Source organism: Manacus candei, unplaced genomic scaffold, assembly GCF_025592945.1.
Source record: "Manacus candei isolate 608988 ecotype Guabito, Panama unplaced genomic scaffold, ASM2559294v1 h1tg000056l, whole genome shotgun sequence".
Classification (NCBI taxonomy): domain Eukaryota; kingdom Metazoa; phylum Chordata; class Aves; order Passeriformes; family Pipridae; genus Manacus; species Manacus candei.
The window spans coordinates 4,543,223-4,562,289 of NW_026138104.1; the positions used below are offsets into that span (position 1 = coordinate 4,543,223).

Below are 19,067 nucleotides of genomic sequence, written 5' to 3' on the forward strand. Positions count from 1 at the left end.
CAAAAGTCCATTGAGGCCTCTTTCTTGACAGATTAGAGAGCAAGTATCTATTGAAGGATTTAGAAAGTCTGATGCATAAAACTTGCAGCTGACTAGGGCAGAAACAAAAAGTCCAGAGTAAAAATGCATGCTGAATTAATCTGTGTAGGGGTAGAGTTAGGCTTTTTTTTACTAATTTTCTGCTTATGTACTAAGGACAGGTGTGGTTTAACATTAATTTAACTTAGATGCTAAACTATATTATTTCAGAAAAGTGATTCATCTTTTGGTTTCTCTGGGGGTACTAAACTTTAAAAAATAGCATAAGGATTTTCCAAAATCCTGCTCTGCAAAGGCATTTGAAGTCTCAAAACTCAAATGGCTTAAAAATGAATTTTCCAAGGTTCAGAAATTAGTTTTATTTTTATGAAAGACAAAAGTTCTACAGGAGAGCACCATATGAAAATCAACTGTAAATTATGAGATTGGGCAAGTGAGTTGGAAAGTTGAATAAATGCCCAAGACTTGTTTATCTCTTCCTCTGTAATAATAGTACAGGATTTATAAAGCCCTTTCTATCAAGTCAGAGCCAGTTTTCTTTATTGATTTATAGATTTTACTATCTTTGCAGTATTCATTTTGTTCCAGGCTTGTGCTTGTGCACAGGGATTTATGGTCTTGTAGAATATAACGTGGCAAAGAAGTTCTGATTTTGGTAGTCATAAAATATTTTAGACTGGAGTTGGTTTGTGGATAGTGATAATGGGGTGAAAGTTTCCATTTTTAGTGAAATGTCATTACTACAGTAGGTTATATTTGATTTTTTTCTTAAGAAAGATAATTTGAAAAGAAGCACTTCATATTACCTATAGACTATCAGATTTAATACAGGAAAAAGTGGAACTGGTTACTGACCTGTTGACATTTAACATATATAATCCTTTGTCTTGAATTTTGTTTATTGTACTGTTTCCCTCTACTTGCACACTTAAGTTTTCTGAGCTCTCTGAATTTAGAAAAGGAAAAGATCTCTTTCTCTCAAATTTTTCACAGATTGCAACTTGAGAAACTGATAGAGGCTGCAGGAATTTCAGTTGTTTTCTTATTGTCGTCGGACATACAGTGACCTCTGCTGCTTTTGTCATGCAACATTACTCTTTATGTGATATTTAGCTCAGCGTTCAGGCCTCCTGTAGATTCCATTTTTGGCAGAGCAAGGTCATGCTCTTTTCTGTTGCTTGGTTGTGGAGATTCAATTGAGATGAGCCAAGGGAGACTGCAGCAGTGTAAGGAGTGTGGCACCTTCTGGGGTCAAGTCTAGTGTTGGGCCCTTCTGGATGACTTTCATCCAAAAGCTTTCACTGCTTTGGTGTTGCCTAATGTGCCAAGTGCAAGTATTCAGGGAGGTCACTGTCAGGCTATGTGGCAGGGAAGAAAGTCATGGTATGTCAGGTACATGCATAAGAAATCAGGAATTGCAGAGACGTGTGAAATGGATGCTGATAACGTCAACTTTACATTCAGTGCTTGGTCTGATCATCTCTATCACAGTAAGAAAATCCATAGCCACTCTACATAGTACCCAAATTAGTAAAAAAAAAAATGGGGTTTCTTTTCTCAGAAAAGTGGCCAGCTTGAAATACACTTTATCAAGCATCAGTCTTTTTCTCCACATTGACAAATCAATTATTTTAGCATGATGTTAGCCACTTGTTTACCTTAAGCAGCAACTTTGTTACAGCAGAGAAAATGGTGACCTTGTTTCATTCCCTGTGTACTGCCCAACATTGCTGTCATGGTTTAGCTCTGGGTCTGCTAACAGCTGAGAGAGCCTCAGGATTCCTTTCAAACCAGTTGTCTATGGTGCTGTTTATGTTTTGCGTATTTTTGCTATGCAATTTTTCCTATATTGTATCTGGCTTCATCTTCATGGTGAGTTACAGCATTTCTTTTTCTCCCTACAGTTAATAGCATGAGTCTGTGGAACACAGATTCTTTAACAAATGTCCAGTACCAGGTAAACTCTGACGCAGCTCTGACATGGCATCAGGCAAGAAAAAGCTGTCAACAACAGAAGGCAGAGTTATTAAGCATCACAGAATTACATGAACAAACATACTTGACAGGTAGGGTAATATTATCCAGCAGTTTTTTAAAGAACTGTATTATTGCAACTGTGACACATATAGTGTGTTCCATCTTGAAAATTTATGTTTGTTCAATTCTGGTAATTAGTAGATATAAATTGTTATTTTGAATGATTCAGCTGGGAATATAGGACAGATAATATTTATTTTGTCTTGATTAAATATTATCATAAACTTACAGTAACATAAAAAATACAATAATTAAGTAATGCAAGCAATAAAGAATGAATGTTGGAATGCAGAAAAATGCAAAATAGTTTGTAAACCAAAAATGCAGATACCAAGACTGTATCCTTTTTGCATTCTTTTTGTTGTGTGTACTAGTCAGCAGTTTTGGACTATCTCACTAAAGGCATTGCATCATCAGTATGTGCTAAAATATCAAAAGAAAGGAAAAAGAACTAATAAACACAAGGACTCACAAATAATCTCTTCTAGTTTCAATCTTCTTCAGTGTTTTTTGAAATAATTTCCAAACTTGTCCTGTGAGAAAATTCTGAATTTGTACTTGAATATATTTACATTTCACAATGTCTCCTCTTTATTACCTTCTTAGCCTCTGCACACACATAAAAGAGCCTACTAATTAATCTATTAAATAGATTATAAAATATTTTGAATAAATTACGTCAGTTGAAAAAACCCCCAACTATTCTATGCCATATTCTTCTCTGTAAATTTATGTCAGAGGATTAGAGAATGGTTTGGGTTTGAAGGACCAATTCAAGAACATCTAGTCTAGCATCCCTGCCATGGAATGGGACATCATGCGTTAGACTAGGCTGCTCAAAGCCCCCTCTAACCTGAGCTTGAACACTTCTAGTGATTGGGACCAACAGTTCCTCTGGGCAATCTCTTCCAGTGCCTCACCATCCTAATTGTAAAAAGTTTCTTCATTATGTCCAATCTAAATCTAATATTTCATTTTTAAACCATTGTCCCTTGTCCTGTCACTACAAGCCCTGATAAAAAGTCTTCCTCCAATTTTTTATAAGCTATTTTTATATATTGAAAGGCCTTGATAAGGTCTCCCCAGAGCCTTCTCCCAGCAGAACAGTCCAAATCCTCTCAGTCATTCTTCACAGGGATGTTCCAGCCCTCTGATGAATTTTCGTGCCTCCTTCTGGGCTGTGAGTGCACATTGCAGGCTCATGTTCAGCTTTTCATCCACCAGTAGTCCCAAGTCCTTCTCTGCAGGGCTGTTCTCCTTAGTTCATATTGATGTTGTGAATTTTCATGACCCAGGTAGGGGACCAGGTGCTTGGCCTTGTTGAAATTGAAGTTCACATGTGCCCACTCCTCAAGCCTGTTGGAGACACTCTGGTTGCCCCTTCCCGCAAGTGAATCAAATGCACCACTCAGCTTGGTGTCACCTGCAGACTTGCCAAGGGTGCACCCGATCCCACTGTCTATGTGACTGACAAAGATATTCAATAATACCTGTCCCCATACAGATCAGTTGTTACTATTTTCTATCTGGACATTTGGCCACTGAGAGTAACTTTTTGGATGCAAACATCCAGCCAATTCCATCAAGAAAATCCATATTTCTCCAATTTAGAGGAATGATAAATGTGCTTTTATTGCTATGAACAGTCTGTTCTGTCTAAACTTTTGTTTTCAATTTAAGGATTTGGTCAAAACATGGGTCTTTTTTTTTAACTGAGTGTGATGAAATTGTTGAAATTAACTCTCAAGGGAACAAACTGGCACTAACACAGGAGTGCGTTAATAGTAGGTGTGTTTTAAATGCAAACTAATAGATATGGCTGCCAAACATATGTGAAGATCAGTTTTTTGTTATGCAACTACCCTGGCAGTAGCAGGATTTCCTGTCATGCTCAGTTCTTGATTGTCTTAACTACAACTTATTTGTACAGAAGTACTAGAACATGTTAATGTGTTGGCACCAAACCAGGCTTTAGTATGACATTTCAGTGCTTTCTGGTACTTAACAACCTCTCCTTATAAGTTTGCCAGGCTTCAAGTGCTGCCCACAATCATAGTGTCAAAGACAACTAAGAATTGCAACATCTTGGCATGATGCCGCCATCAGTAGAAGCAGAAACAAATAATACATATTGCATAATTATTTTCTGTGAACTATGAAGAAACACATTTAATTTAAAAAAATCAGCAGTCCACCAGTTGGGCTTCCAAGTCTTATATGAAAGACAGAGATAGACAATTGAATAATAATGACTATAAATAATGCTAGAGAATTCAACAGGGCCATACATAACCATGATATTTCTATATGCTTTTCAAAACTACAGCAAAAAGTTTGAACTGGTTTTTGAAGCCTGATTTATTATTGGCTACAGAACTGAAATGAGATCAGTCTGAAAAGTGCACAAGATATGCTGTTAAAAAGATGATGTTTGCAATGATTGCATTTTAATGTTTTTTGATAAAATGAGAACAGGTTTTTTGCAGTATTTTGTACATTTGAAACTCACACTTGTTAATTTATGAGAGAGAAAATACACACTGGGAAACTTCACATTTGATTTTAAAAAACTCATTTTTGGTTTTGTGACCTTTTGTACAATGTTATCAGTTTGATATTCTATAATTCTGGAAAGAATTGTTTCATGTTTGTGATCATTAATTTTGAAAGGAACATGTAGAAGAGTAATTTTGTTTTCTGTCGTAATAAAATTCTCCAAACTTCAAAATGTGAAAACTCTAAAACAAAAGTGGCCCTTGTAAGCTGACATGTTTTACAGATTTAGCAAAGCCACCTTAACTAAAATGGTAAAAGTTGTTAAAACTTGTATTGGAGAAGAGTAGAAGCAGATGGTTTAACTAAAATTCAGCTCTCAAATACTGAGAAAGTGTTTACTCCTGCTGTGGACTTCCAGTATCTCTCTCTGTCTCTGTTACTTAGGTTTGACTCTCACACTGAGTTCAGCTCTCTGGTTTGGTCTTAACAGTTTGAATTTCAACAGTGGATGGCAATGGGTTGGTGGTGCTCCTTTTCGATACTTAAATTGGGTTCCAGGTAAGGTTAAGTATGTTGTTACTCAGTTTAAAAATTTGGTCATTTTGTACCATATTTCTTTTCTAGCACTCTATTCCCCTGTAATTATTGAGCTTGTTTTGATGTTGAAAGATCCTGACTGTGACTATAAACGCTATGAGTAATGGTCCTTATTCTAAGGATGTACACTGGGCTTAATTTGTTGTTCATAATGGAAATGGCATCCTCATAATCCAGAGAAAAATTTTAAAAGTCACCTATTGACACTTCATTTGTATATCTTCTTAATTTACTGTATTTCTATACAAATACTGAATAAATCTGATGCTAGAGATGTCTTCATTCATGAGACTAGACTGATCAGTGGTGGTTTTTGTTTGTTTGTTTGGTTTTCTTTAAAATCTTTTCCAATTTGTTTTGGTTATTTGCTTAAAGAATAGATTTTCACTTTCATTTGGGATTAACCTACCCCCAGCACTAACACATATCAAACCAAACATGTTAGATGAGTCTAATTTGAAGGAAGGCAAGGTACTTCAGCCCTGTAGCTGCAGTGCTGAATTCTGATGCCATTATTACTGAGTTCAGATGAGCTTTAGCATCTGCTCACACAATGAAGAAGAGCTGTATCTCTGGTTTGATGTTCAGAGTGTCTGTGTTAAGGTGTCTTTTCGGAGGACTCTTGCCATGTTCCTTTGCTCTGGCTATTCAGGAAGCTTTTGGAGACTGATTAAAAGCAGAAGTCTGAAATTATGCAGTGTAAATGCTCTTTATCTTCACCACATGTATTTAACTATCAGTAACGCTCCACTGTATCACCCGGTGCCTTCCTTGCGTAGGAAAGGCCAAAAGCACATTTTAGGTGGACAAATTTCCTGAGTAGGTAAGCTTTGAGGAGTGAATTCAACTACTTTATAAATAGCTCTCCACTGGAGTGAGCACACACGGCAAACAGATGGGCTGAACTGCAAGTTGCTGTGAAGGTATTTGTAGGTCTGTCATCCAAATGCACTGATAAGCATCTGTGTGTAATGAGGAGTGGGGGACAACTGACTGTGAGATGGAGCTGAAGCACCAAGGGGAGCTGTTTATGCCTGTTAAAACTGCAGACTCTCAGCTGTCCTGTAAAGAATCAGCTGGGTTTTGGTGTAGCAGAAATGGACTCAATTTGTCTTTAACTTTTTATACTCCCTAATTTCATTCTCAGATAATACTCTACTCTTATATTCATATATCCTATTTTATATTTCTGCTATCTCCTTCATGAATTTACATTGGTCTATATAACCTACCTCTGTCTCATCCTGTTATGCTGGATGTTCAAGAACTGGCTGTTTTTTCACTAGCATATTTTAATGTAATGTATGGAAACTTCATATTTTTGCATCTCGCTAGCCCTAAATAAATAGCAGAAAAAAACGGGAAATGTAATCAATGTTTAAATTAAAATTATTCTGCTTAGAAATCTGGGAGAGCTACCATGCCAACAGATGAACTTCTTTTGTGCATGAAAACAATTTAAATTTGTATTTTGGAAGTAAGCATATCTTTTTCTCCTATGGGAAGAAGGTATAACATGACTGCAAATATAAGACTAACTGTAATCTAAGGTAATGAAATTACAATGATATAACGAAATTTTCAGTGAACAATCTTCCACACTAAAAATATTGTTTTACTGTGTTTATTTCTGAGTCATTCTGATCTTTTTTTATGTAGTATAGCGGCAAGTGTTCAGAAATTAAAGAAAAAACATGTTACATTTAAAATATTAGGTCAGATCTTGAAAAGTTAATCTGATTTATTGCAGAAATTTATTCTGTTCTACAGGTTCTACTTTTCTCTGAGATGTTTGTGTTAGTACTAATGCTAATCTTCAACTGAAAATATCCAAATATCCTGCCATTGTCAAATTGTTTAGACAAGTGGACAAGAAGTTCACATTAGCAAAAAAAAATTACTTACTATTTTTCTTATACCAAGTGCATAATATGACTAGCTTACTGAACAGTTTTTTCACCTAAAGACTGTCCTCTGGAGTTTAGGCGTTCTCCATTTAGAAATGGAAAAAGACCCACAGAAAATAAATCCATGCACTGTAATACCTTCTATCAAGGCTTTGGACATGTGAAGAGGATGTTAAAATGTGAATTTGCAGCTTGTGGTTGCTCTGAAAAAATCTCTTAAGGGAATGAACTTCCACCTGCAGTCTAAAGGACTGTGGAGAATCACAATTGCCTGTATGTTAATGTATCTTTCACTTAAAGCATGGACCAGAATAAATGCGAGATTTGGGAGGGTAACTGTGTTTTCCTTATACTTTGTTGTTGTTATTGAGATTTGTGTTGGTTTTTTTTTTTAAGGCCATCCTTCTCTAGAACCTGGAAGGATCTGTGGTGCATTAAATCCTGGCAAAGGTGCTAAGTGGGAGAACTGGGAATGTGATAGGAAACTTGGCTATATTTGTAAACGAGGAAATGCTACTTTAGAGTCTTTCATTATTCCTAAAGGTAGGTTTGATAATAAACCATCAACAAATAATTAATGACCAGTGTTTTTCATCCGTAATCTGAATAGGTGTTATTGCATGTGGTAAACTAAGCAAAGGACTTTGTGGACTGTGGTTTGATCAAAATTTTCTGTAAAAGTGAACAGCCTGTACTTTCTTTTCACTGTGACCTCCCTATTTCCTGGGTAATAATCTTTCTTCAGAAGTCTTGAGTTCTAAACTGCAAAATTGTGGAATTCTCTTTTCCAAAATGAAGTAGAACTGTCAGGTTTTGTGTATACATAAAAAAAAATAATAGTTTTAAAAGCAGTGAAATTATCTGAAGCCAAATGTACACAATGAAACAAATCCATTTCTTCTTCCTCTAATTTTTACTATTTATGAAAGTGAGTAAGTTTGTCAGTGCAAGCCAGTAGTGGACTAGAGGAATTCTTTAAAATTCTTTTGAGAGTTAGATGTTTTTAATATACTTATGTATCTTATAAATAGAGATAGAGAGAAACATTTATATAGAAATATTTATTTACACAAATATAAATTTCTTAAAATTCTTTATGAAATTATTTAAATGGTTTATGTACAGACAGTTTTTCAGAAGAAATGTAATTCTGACACATGCCTAATGTACATAAGAAAGACAGAACAGGGATAAGATTTATTTATACCTGTTTCCTTATTTTCTCTTTGTGTACTATAGACACCTTGTAACTTATTTTTTGTTTCATCACTCCTTCTTTCTGCTCTTTATAAGTTTCTTTCTTTTTCTAGGACATACCTGTCTCTCTTAAATCCACTGATTATTTTGCATAGGTTTTGGAAGCAGAAAGCTAAACTGCTCTTAGATTTCCAGTTCATTTATTAATATACATAATTACTGGCAAAACAGATGTTTTGCAAAATCCATATTTGACATTTGGCTTAATAAAGAGTTAGGTTTTCTAAGATTTTTCCTGCTTTTGCCAATATAGAATCAGTCCAGTCAAAAACAATTAGGAAAGAAGATTTGGCCTAATTTGTTTTGCTTTATTGCTAAGAGAAAAACCAACAAGATTGAGCTAGTGTCTTGTTAATTAAATATTGAAATAACTATTTAATATTTAATTAAATTAATACTTCAGTATTGAAATTAAGCATATTTTTTTGCCTTAGCTGAGAAAGACTTCAATGCATATTTATTATTTTTGAAATTAATGTGTAAAGTTCAGTATAGTATTTGTATACAGGTGATACTCAAATAGTTCAATTTATACAGGTTGTATTAGGTCATTCAATTCACTACTGCTTGTCTTTTCAGGTTTCGTATATCACTGATGCCTATAAATATACTATCAATTCAATACTGGCTGTTATATTATTTAGATTTAAATTTAGTTTTGGAGGGGGTCTAATGGCCATTACTTTCTTTTACACTGGCTTTTGATTCTCCCCCCTGTCTCTGCCCTGCACTTTGCCAGTAATTTAGAGGAAGAGACAGAAATCTTCAGTTGAACAGAAATTGCTGAGTAAACATGGTGAGAGATTAACCACTGGCAGTTGTTCACTTCATAAAATATTTTCCAGAATGTCCCATGGGGGGAAGTCATAAAAGGAGTAAGCATGGGATCATGCAAGATGTTAAGTGCCCTTAGTTTCTAAAAGCATAAAGGAAAACCCATGTCAGATTATATTTTCCTGACTAGGGCTCCTGAGTCAGGAAATGAATTAATTGCAGATTCACACATGCTTAGTTATTCACTTGACAGTAAACACAGAAGCAATCCTTTAAAATTTTAACCCTAGAAGTTACAATTGAGTCTAACAGAAGTTACAATATGAGGTCTGTGGGACAGAGAAACACCTTACAACAGAATATAATTTTGCTTATGTTAAAAAAAAAGTCAAGAAAAATTTTTACAGAACATTTTTTTTCATTATAGAAGTATTTTCGCAAAGTGAACAGCTTCAGGGCTTTTTTTTTTCTTTGCAGCAAAAGTGGTTTTTTCCAGCAGGGGGCCACATCATTTTATACATCAAAGTGATATAGAGTCTTAGGGCTACAGAGCATTTGCCCTGTAACACTGCAAAATAGATTGATAGGAACTAATAATAGTATTAATAGTATTAAATGGTAATTTCAACTGCAAAATGTGCTTATTTTTAAACTTTATTTTCTAAGGAAAGGCTTTCTGTCTGTCTACTTCCATCAAGTGACTGCCAAAATAGATTTCATTCCAAGCCAACAAGGTGTACTGATCTTAAAATATTGTTTCCAAATGTCTAATTAAACATTCAATTAGTGGAAATAAATTCTCTTACTGTTACTTTTGTGACTCCTGTGTGAGCTCCCTCTTATCAGACCACAGAGGATGGGTCTGAGAAAGAAGTTTGAATGTTTGAATCATGAGACAAACTTCAGCTAGTGCTTTCACCCTTTTGGTCACTCAGGTCAATCACTGAGATTTTCAAACCTCAGAAAGTCGAGCCTGTAATTTACAAAAGTATTTACTCTCTGTTTGAGAGAGGTCCATGTTTGAGAGAGGTCCATTCTACACTTATGGACCAGTAAATTCATCAGCTTGACATTTGGAATAAAATTTTTTACACATTAATGTGATTTAATTTGTTACATCTTATTTGTTGTAGTTTGCATTCCTTCTTTTACTTAAGTCAAATGGGGTTCAGGAAATAATACTTGTTTGCATTAGGATGAAAAAGTAGACTGTATGACTTTGAGATGTCATGTATTTTCTTTAAAAGTAGAATAGGGAAGAACAAAGTTAATTTTTGCTGAGTAGTGGAAATGAAGAACTGAAGAGTTTCTCTTACTAAGAAATCCCCAGCAATGTAATTCAATAAGACTTACACCAAAGAAATGAGACCATCAACTGCTTCTCTTGTTTTGTGGCCTGCAACCAATTCCCTGACGTTACTGGGTCTACAAGAGAAAGCTTTTTCCTGCCCTTCCATAGCTGCTTTAGTGTTTACAGGAATACTCTTGGAGTCTCCACTGACTTGAAAAAGAGACACTCTGGAATCCCTGAGGAATAAATACCTCTGTGACTCTCTGTAGCCACGTCTGAAGCGCTGATTTTTGTTCTATCCAGCGTTTGCAGTTTGCAGAAGGGTGTGCTGAGTGTGTTGGAGGTGCATATTCTCTGACTTATAGCGAAGTGCTATAAAATGCTTATACTCAGAGCTGAGACCAGGCACAGGACAAATTAGGCAGCTAACCTAATTAGGTAGACTAACCTCTGCAACAGCATTTGCCACCTCTGTGCTCTCTTGTTTCTCCCAACATCACCATGTACATCCAGTTCTTTTTTCTGGGGTACCCTCGCTCTCTGTTCCAGTTCTTTCTCTCTTTTGGCAGAATTGAGGGCTCTGACTAGAGCTCTGAGCCCCTTGTCCTGGGGGACAAAAAGTTTGGTTTTACTTAAACTTTGTGAGAACATACTAGCATTTTTTTAGAGGTAGGTGTGAAACAGCAGACAGAGTTTCTATTAGAAATGTGTGTTGTGACACTAAGTATCTATTAATCATCATCATGTTCCAGTTGGAACAGGATATGTAAGTGTAACCTAGGCCTGACTGGTCATGACTTTGGATGCCTATTTAAATACTTCTACAGAATATACCCCCCCTATTATGCACAAACACATTACTTCTTCTGACATAAGTTTTTGGGCAGCAGAATTTTTGAAAATCTGCTGTCCTTGTTCTAATCTATATATTAGTGTTTGCTAAACCCATCTGCTGATTATAAAAAAAGAGATGCAAGATTCAGAATTTGTTTCTACAACAGCAGTACTCTGTTTATTATATATTCTGGTGGCACTCCTCCCAAGGCTGAATTGTTTGCTGAACAGCATGTGCTTCTTGGCAATACTCTAGTGCTGTTCTGCTGAACTTCTAAAAGCAAATTTTATGCATAAATAATTTACTTTGACAGTATAATTTTCTCAATGAAGCTTCTGTAAAGGATTTCTAAAAGTAGTATTCTTATTTGGGTTCTCTTGTGATTCTGTAGAATTAGTTATTTCTTGTTTCCTAGTCTAGCAAATGGGGCTAATCGTTAAAATGCATTAGTTTGGGGGAAAAAAAATTACCCTCAAAAATATGCATTGTAAACCCACGTTCTTAACAGATAACTTACAGCACAGAGGTTAAAGAGAGATGGTGACATGAGTGTAGAAAAATTATAAAGACCTGCTCTTCAGACCTTACATTTTAGTATGTATATATGCATGCATATAAAAGTCAAGACTGTTCTAATTATCTTTTTGCAAGTTACAAGCACTTGTTTGCAACTGTAGCATTCTTTAAAAACAATCTGGGAGTTTCAACTTTTAATTATTCATGCAGATTATTATCCCTGCACATATTTGTTGTCTCTGCTGTTGTTCATGAAGAAAATATATGACAATTTTTTTTTGTTAAATATTTCCTTACATGATGTTTAGTCTTGTGTTAAGAATAGAATTCTGAAATCCTTCATGGCAATTTTTCTTTTCAGAGACTAATGTGCCTATTAGGTGTCCTGATCAATGGATGTCATATGCTGGTAACTGTTACATAATTCATAGGGACCCCAAAATATGGAAAGATGCCTTAACATCTTGCAGGAAAGAGGATGGAGATCTGGCGAGCATCCATAATGTTGAAGAATACAGCTTTGTTATTTCTCAGCTTGGGTACCGTGAGTATTTTTTCATAATAACATACACACACACAAACACACACATAAATATATATATATATATTTATACTAAGTAAAGAAAGTGTTTTGAATATGTCTTACCTGTTATTAAAATTAAGTGACTGTTCAAAAAAAAAAAATTGTCCTGATCACAGGGTGCAGAAGGAGTTAAGTTTAAAAAAATCATTGTAAGAAAAAACAAACAATAAAAGCACAAAACTCAAACAGACTTCACCATCACAGAAAAGCTGTGGTCAATGATGTGAGCTGCATAATCCCCAAATGCCTATTTCTTAGTGCCTGGTTCTGCCTCTCTTTGTACAGATTAAAAAAAATTTCAACTTTTTCAGAAGCTGAAAGGATTTTTACCATTGATCTGCAAAAATAAATGAGGGGAAGAAAAGTCTCCTGGTCAAAGACAGTTTGGGAAGAAGAGGGTCCTATTACCAGCACTGCCACGTCCTTAGTTTTCAAGTCACACTGCTTGTGTTTCTTCTGAGAAAGGAAGCTGTGTGTCCCAGCACGTTTTCAGATGTGCCCCACATTAAATATAGCACTTAGGGGCTTGCTTTCTGAGCACACATTCGAGCTGTTGCAAGGCAAGTTAGACTGCAGATGCCATGTGCTCATTAGGGAAAATGCAACCATGCTGACACTGAGGCAGTTTAATGGTTGTTATTGCTTCACATGAACCTGCTTTTACATGTGGGGTCAGTTACTGCTTTTTGATGGGAGGAGCATGTTCACGCCTTTGTATACTTCTCTGCAATAACTGATCCTATGTATGCTTTTAGTGCCAGCTAAGAGTGACTTAGTTTATCCTTCAACTGCAATCTGCTTTGAGCTCCAGTGTGACAGCAGTCTTGGAGTGGCAATCATAAAATAGCTGATATGCTTTACCTTGGTATCCTAGCCAACTCCGTGGCAACTTGTGCTTATCTTTGTATTCCTGAAAGAGTGCTTTGTTGTTCTTTCATAAACAACATGAAACTTTCTTTCAAAAGAAATTATTAGGAAAGGTGAGGCCTCTTGATGAGACATTAGGACATTTGAAAGAAGTTAGTTGTATTTTCACATTACATCTTGGTAGTAGGTTTTTTCATAGTTTAATGCCTTCTACAGAGACCTTTCCTGAACTGACTATGCTGCACTGATTTTGTAGAAGTAAGTGTTTGTGAAAGGCAAATAGTCCTGAAGGAAACCAGGCTTCTGACATATGGCACACTAGCTGCAACAGACTATTTTGAAAGCATTCTTTTCAGAGGAGTAAAACTGGAACAACTAAAGAAGCCTTTTACAGTAGTTTATGACTGTATGAGATTACCCTTGTTCACCACTGAGAGGAGAACACCACATATTGCAGTGCCTGGAAAATCTTGTCTGCATCAGAACTCTGCCTCAATAAGTGCTGTACAGAAAGAACAGAAGTCTATCTTTGTGCCAAACAGTTCACAGTCCCATCATAAAACAAAGGAAGAACGGGTACAGTGAGATGAGTATTGTCATGGTAGCTGAGCTTTTGTTGTCATCACCCACAAAGGAGAACTTTAGAGAGGAACATGAAGAATAAAGAAGTGCATTCTGGATGTTTACACGGAAGTCCAGCATGTGATATGGCACAATGTGGCGAAGTGCATGACTGAGAATGGGAAGCAGCTTTACAAATGGCTGGAAAAAAAGAATCTTGGTGTTTAGTCAGCCAGCTGTAGAGACGATTGCAAAAAACCTGCAGTTCTTCTAGTGCTTTGTAGGAAAAGACACCACAGATTTGCATGACTTACTCAGATGACTTTGATGTATGTATTTTGTTAAAGAATGCTGTTTATTGTTTGTATTACCTGGTGTGAGCCCACCACAGTAGGAGTTCTGGGCATTGATGAGGCCTCTGCTGTGCTAAGTGCTCAATAAATACAGACAGAAAGATTTTAAGAGATAACTAAACAAAAAATAAATTAGAGAGCTTGGATGGCAGAAGCCAAGGAGGGACTGAGATCATGATGGACAGTGGAATTGGAACAATTTTCAATTGTGTTAGCAGAGGAGAGTTTAAAGGGGGGTACTAAAATGTAATTTTGGGGGACTTCTGAACATGAAGAGCAGTCTGGAAGAAGAGACAAAGGGACCTGTTTGAAAATGGAACCTGATGTCCTGTGAATCTGAGTGTTCCTTACTGCAGGATAGATGGTAAGAACATTATGGATGAGCTATGAGTGCTGATCATACTTAGATATAATAAAGACAGGAGAGGTAAGGGAGAGAAAGAGAAAGAGAGAGTTGACTCTGTCCTTAAAGTGACAAGGTGGGAGGGTGATCTTTGCAGCAGCTTGGTTCATCAATTTGGGAAGTCTTCATGTTCCAGAAGTAGCAGATGGGAGAAATCAAATGACAGTTTTAGGTTATGGAGGTATCTAGGGAAACCTCAATCTGAAATGTGTTAATCAGAAAGGATTGCCTTGGGGACAATGATTTTTACCTTTTTTACTGCCACTTCTGTTGCTAGGGACAACAGCAACAGAAAAGAAGTGGTTGCAGTTCCATTGAGAGACCTGCTCCTGCAACCAATGACTTTTGGATGGGCTTCTGTTTTTAATTTCCATGGCTGATTTCATTGTCAGGTTGACTGTGGTCAGTCTGGATAGGGTGCATTAGAGGAAGATGTATGCAAGAACTTTGATAACAAACTGAATAGGAAAAAACTCCAAGTGCTGTAGATGAGTTGTAGAAATGCAAGGTCATAAGCAAAGGAAAAAACTCTTAAGAAGTAGTCTCCATATCCTTTATGAAAAATACTTACAATACCAAGTAATTAATATTTTTCTTGGAAAGACTGCTATCTAAGGAAAGGACTGTGCATGTAGTTGCTCAGTGTGGTCTGAGTCATAGTACTGTGAACAAAAGGAAACAGCTGCTGCCTTAGTATAAGCTGGATAACAGACTACAAATAAATAATAAAATGATATTTTAAAAAGTACCAATTGCGCTGAATAAAATCTTTTCTAGAGAGGAATACCCTTTGATGATGATGGAGTTCAGACTAATTATAAATGTCCAATTTTTAATCCTCCTTATTCAAATAGTTTATTCAGAACAAAACTAGGCATGAACATTACAGTAGCAATGTGTTAGAGAGGAGGATTTTAAACACAAATAAACCTCTAAGAAACAGCTGCTGTGAAATAACATTCTTGATCAGTCCTGCACTTTCCTTTCAGACAAAAACCAGCAGCTAACTCCTTTAACTGTAAAGTGAAAAAAGTGCAACAACTACATGAATTTCATTTTGCTCTGAAATGAGATAAGATATAGGAACACGTAATGGGAATATTTGCAAGTACTCTGATTGTCAGCTCTAAAAGACAATGCTGGGTGTGTGAGCATTAGAAAATAGGACACTTCTTTCTCCACTACACTAGAAGCAGGAGGAAAAAGGGAGGTAAAATTTTATTTAGGTGTTTATTCGTATCTTGTTACAAGATTTCTGAGTTGGAAAAAAAAAATTAACCCAGCTGCAGTATAATTCAACAAAGAGAGTATTTTGGCTGTTTTATGCAAAGTTAAACATTGTTATTGTACTGCCACTCTGGAGAGTGGTCTTTGCTGGTGACTGGAGTAAGTATATGAGGAACAGTTTGACATCTTTATGAAACTAAGAGCCTTAAATTCCTGTGACTGCCTTTTAAACTTCCTGAGAACACACTATTTTCTCTTCCATGAAGGTGGAAGTTCATATCATAAAGAACTGTCATCAGCCTTGTTAATTGTATGTTTTAGAACCAGCTGATGAGCTGTGGATTGGGTTGAATGACCTCAAGGTTCAGATGTACTTTGAATGGAGTGATGGGACACCTGTCACCTACACCAAGTGGCTTCATGGAGAACCCACTCATGCAAACAAGAGGCAAGAGGACTGTGTCATTATGAAGGGAAAGGTAAAGTCATATAGTTATTTGCTTAATTGACTTATAGTTTCATTTATCATCTGGGCTTTTTCCTATGCAAGTGTACAAAAATAGGGATATTACTGCTTGAAGCAGCTATTTTAGAGTCTTTTAGGTGTTACTTTTTCAAAAAAGGATCCCATTTCAAGGTTGACAGAAAATTTCATTGCCTTCTGTGAGAAGCAGGCAGGTGGTGGCAAATTCCCCCAAGATCCCTATTTCTGGATTTCAGTGTGAGCACGTGGGCTTTTTAAAGAAACTTTTAATTACACTGTGAAGTACATGAACATGTAAATGATTTTCTTCAGGAAGCTACAAAGGCATTTTGCATATGTTTGGATTTTTTCTGCTTTGGCCGAATATGGGATTTACCTTAAAAAATGGCACTAACATTGTTGATACTAAAAAAACTGTCTTTAGAAGAACACAGAAACCCTTGTTTAATTTCTTTTTAGGCAAAGTTATAAATCTTGGATCTATGTGGTTTAGTTGTTATGCTTGTACCTGCACTGGATGTGAAGAACTGTGAGAAGAGTACTTAGCAGTGGCATTAGTGAAGGCCTTTCCTGAGTGACTGTATCTGTGAATGATTGATGACCTAGGGACATTACAGAAACTGAGATAATACATGGTATAAAAGTCAGTCTGTCTAATGTTACAAAATGGCATTTTTCCTTTTTGTGATAATTAAAAATATTGAACTTAACACCTCATTCAGGTTTACCTATTTTATCAGGAGGGAAAAATGTATATACCCATACCAAAGGTATTTTCTTATTTTGAAAAATTAAAACTTGACAACTGTTCTCTTGCTACACTTTTGGTGAGTGCACTTATAAATTTAAGACAAAAGGAAGTTGCAGGGGACATAGAAGAGGTAACAGGTACAGGACTAGAAGAAAAAGGGACCACACCATCAGTTCCAGAAAGGAATGAGGAAGAGAACTAGAACAGCAACCTTGGGAGGGCAAAACCGCAGTAGTATCCATGGAGGAAGCAAGCCTGTGTAGGGTAGAGCATATTAATCTCCCAAAATTGAGCAGAGCTATCTGTAATTGTGGAGGTGTTCTCTGACTGGGCCAAAGTTCAGATCTACAGTTTTATTACTATACGAATTTAGCAGGGAGAAGTAACTTCATGTGCACTCTGATGTCTCGAACTCTAGAATTTTATACATATTTTAGTAAAAAATTTTGTACTGGTCAGAAGCATGAATAAAATTAGAATCTATTAACAATTCTTCTCCATTGTATTAGTGGGAGTGCTCTGGCAAGAAGAGCATAAATGTATATTTTTTCCATGACAACTGGGCCATGGTGCACATGGTAATTGAACTAACAGTCTTTTAAGGGTGTGAGGATTTTTGTGCTCTGTTGTTTGTGCTATGCCAGTGGTGGCTGAGAATGTAGTAAATGTTTTGTCTAACAGAGTAGGGTCACACTATGGAAAGAAGCTGAGTGCTCAAATATGAGGGTCAGAGAACTAAGGTTGTAAATGGCAGTTGCTTCAAGGACTTTTATACTCATCAAGGCTGGAGAAATTGCTCAGACATGGGAGGTTTGTAAGGTAGCTGGCCTTGGTACATGTGGGCAGTGAGTACCTAGGAGTACCTACTTGAGGTTTTGTCTCATCTACCATCCTGTGCCCTTTAGCTACCTTCAACTGTTGGTGTGAACTTTAGAGTTTATGATATTATACATGAAAGTATTGGTACAGGAAGTATGAGAGAAAGAGGCATTAATTAATTAATACAATGACCAGGGTCTCAAAGTGTTAAAATTTGGGCTTACTGGTCATATCCCATGTGCCGTGCTAAAAGTGCAGCATTCAGTGCAGCTGGATAACCCAGGACCATTGCTCAGAAGCAGAGTTTCTGATGGCAGGCTGACATGCTTAGTATTATGATCAACAACCAGCTGAAAATACAGGTTCAGGGTGCTGGGCCTTGACTTTGGGAAGGGAGGACTCTATCCTCTGTTAGACCAAGCCTTCTCTTCCTTCACCTAACACAGTATCAGTCACTATTGAAGGATCTTGGGGTCCTGCAGCACTGAATGTATATTAAGACTTGTATCAAAACTTCAGAGGCCCTTTTAATTCCACCAGCAATAGATATATTTATGACTGTATCTATAAATAAAAGTAGCAGCCTGCTCTTCCATTCTGCTGCTTTAGAAGAGCTGCCATCCTTTCACTTGCATCAACACTCAAAAGAATACAGAAACCATGATGTAGGTTTTGGCTTAAGAAATTCCATGGAAGTTGTATTAGGTCATTATCTCTTGGAATCAACCATCGGCTGACCAAACAATGCATAACTATAAGTCGACCTTCCCTGTTTTTTGTTGAGGTTTGTCTACCTGAGTACATATGTTCCATTCCTGATATCTTTTGATTAATGACTCCTTGGCTGAAGCAATCTGAAATCATCACTTATTTTTATGGAACAAAGCCTGCCCCTGTCTATGACACCACCTTCTTTTTAAAGGAAGTATTTGGGTTTAGTTGATGAGGAAGTAAGGGAAGAGAGATACATTTGCAAAAGGCAGCTCATAAGACCTGGTAAGAAGTCTCTAGAAATTACCACATGAATTTCCCACTGAAGATGCAGTTATGGAAAGGCAGCAAAGGATATTGCTGCAATTAGAGACTCCAAACTTCAGAGTAGACTCTCCTCTGTTGAAGAGGCCTAAGGGTTTTGAAAGTTTTTCTGATTTCTCTCAGTCTGAGAAGGTCAGAGTTTTGGGAGGTTATTGAAGTGCCTACAACCTAATGAAACAGAAAGACATGGTAGGAGATGGTGAGATGACCACCAATGGACTTACCTTGCAGTCAG

The 19,067-nt window shown here is 36.5% G+C and overlaps 1 protein-coding gene across 2 annotated transcripts in view; it reads left to right on the top strand.

Moving 5' to 3' along the window:
* The window catches only part of LOC127477660 (macrophage mannose receptor 1-like), a 57,391-nt gene that overhangs the window by 8,086 nt on the left and 30,238 nt on the right, over positions 1–19,067 (top strand). For both annotated transcript variants that reach the window (XM_051802305.1, XM_051802306.1), the window contains exons 4-8: positions 1,944–2,105; positions 5,017–5,130; positions 7,473–7,619; positions 12,111–12,293; positions 16,065–16,222. In XM_051802305.1, the coding sequence (XP_051658265.1) occupies positions 1,944–2,105; positions 5,017–5,130; positions 7,473–7,619; positions 12,111–12,293; positions 16,065–16,222 (764 nt within the window). The remainder of the gene's footprint in view (positions 1–1,943; positions 2,106–5,016; positions 5,131–7,472; positions 7,620–12,110; positions 12,294–16,064; positions 16,223–19,067) is intronic.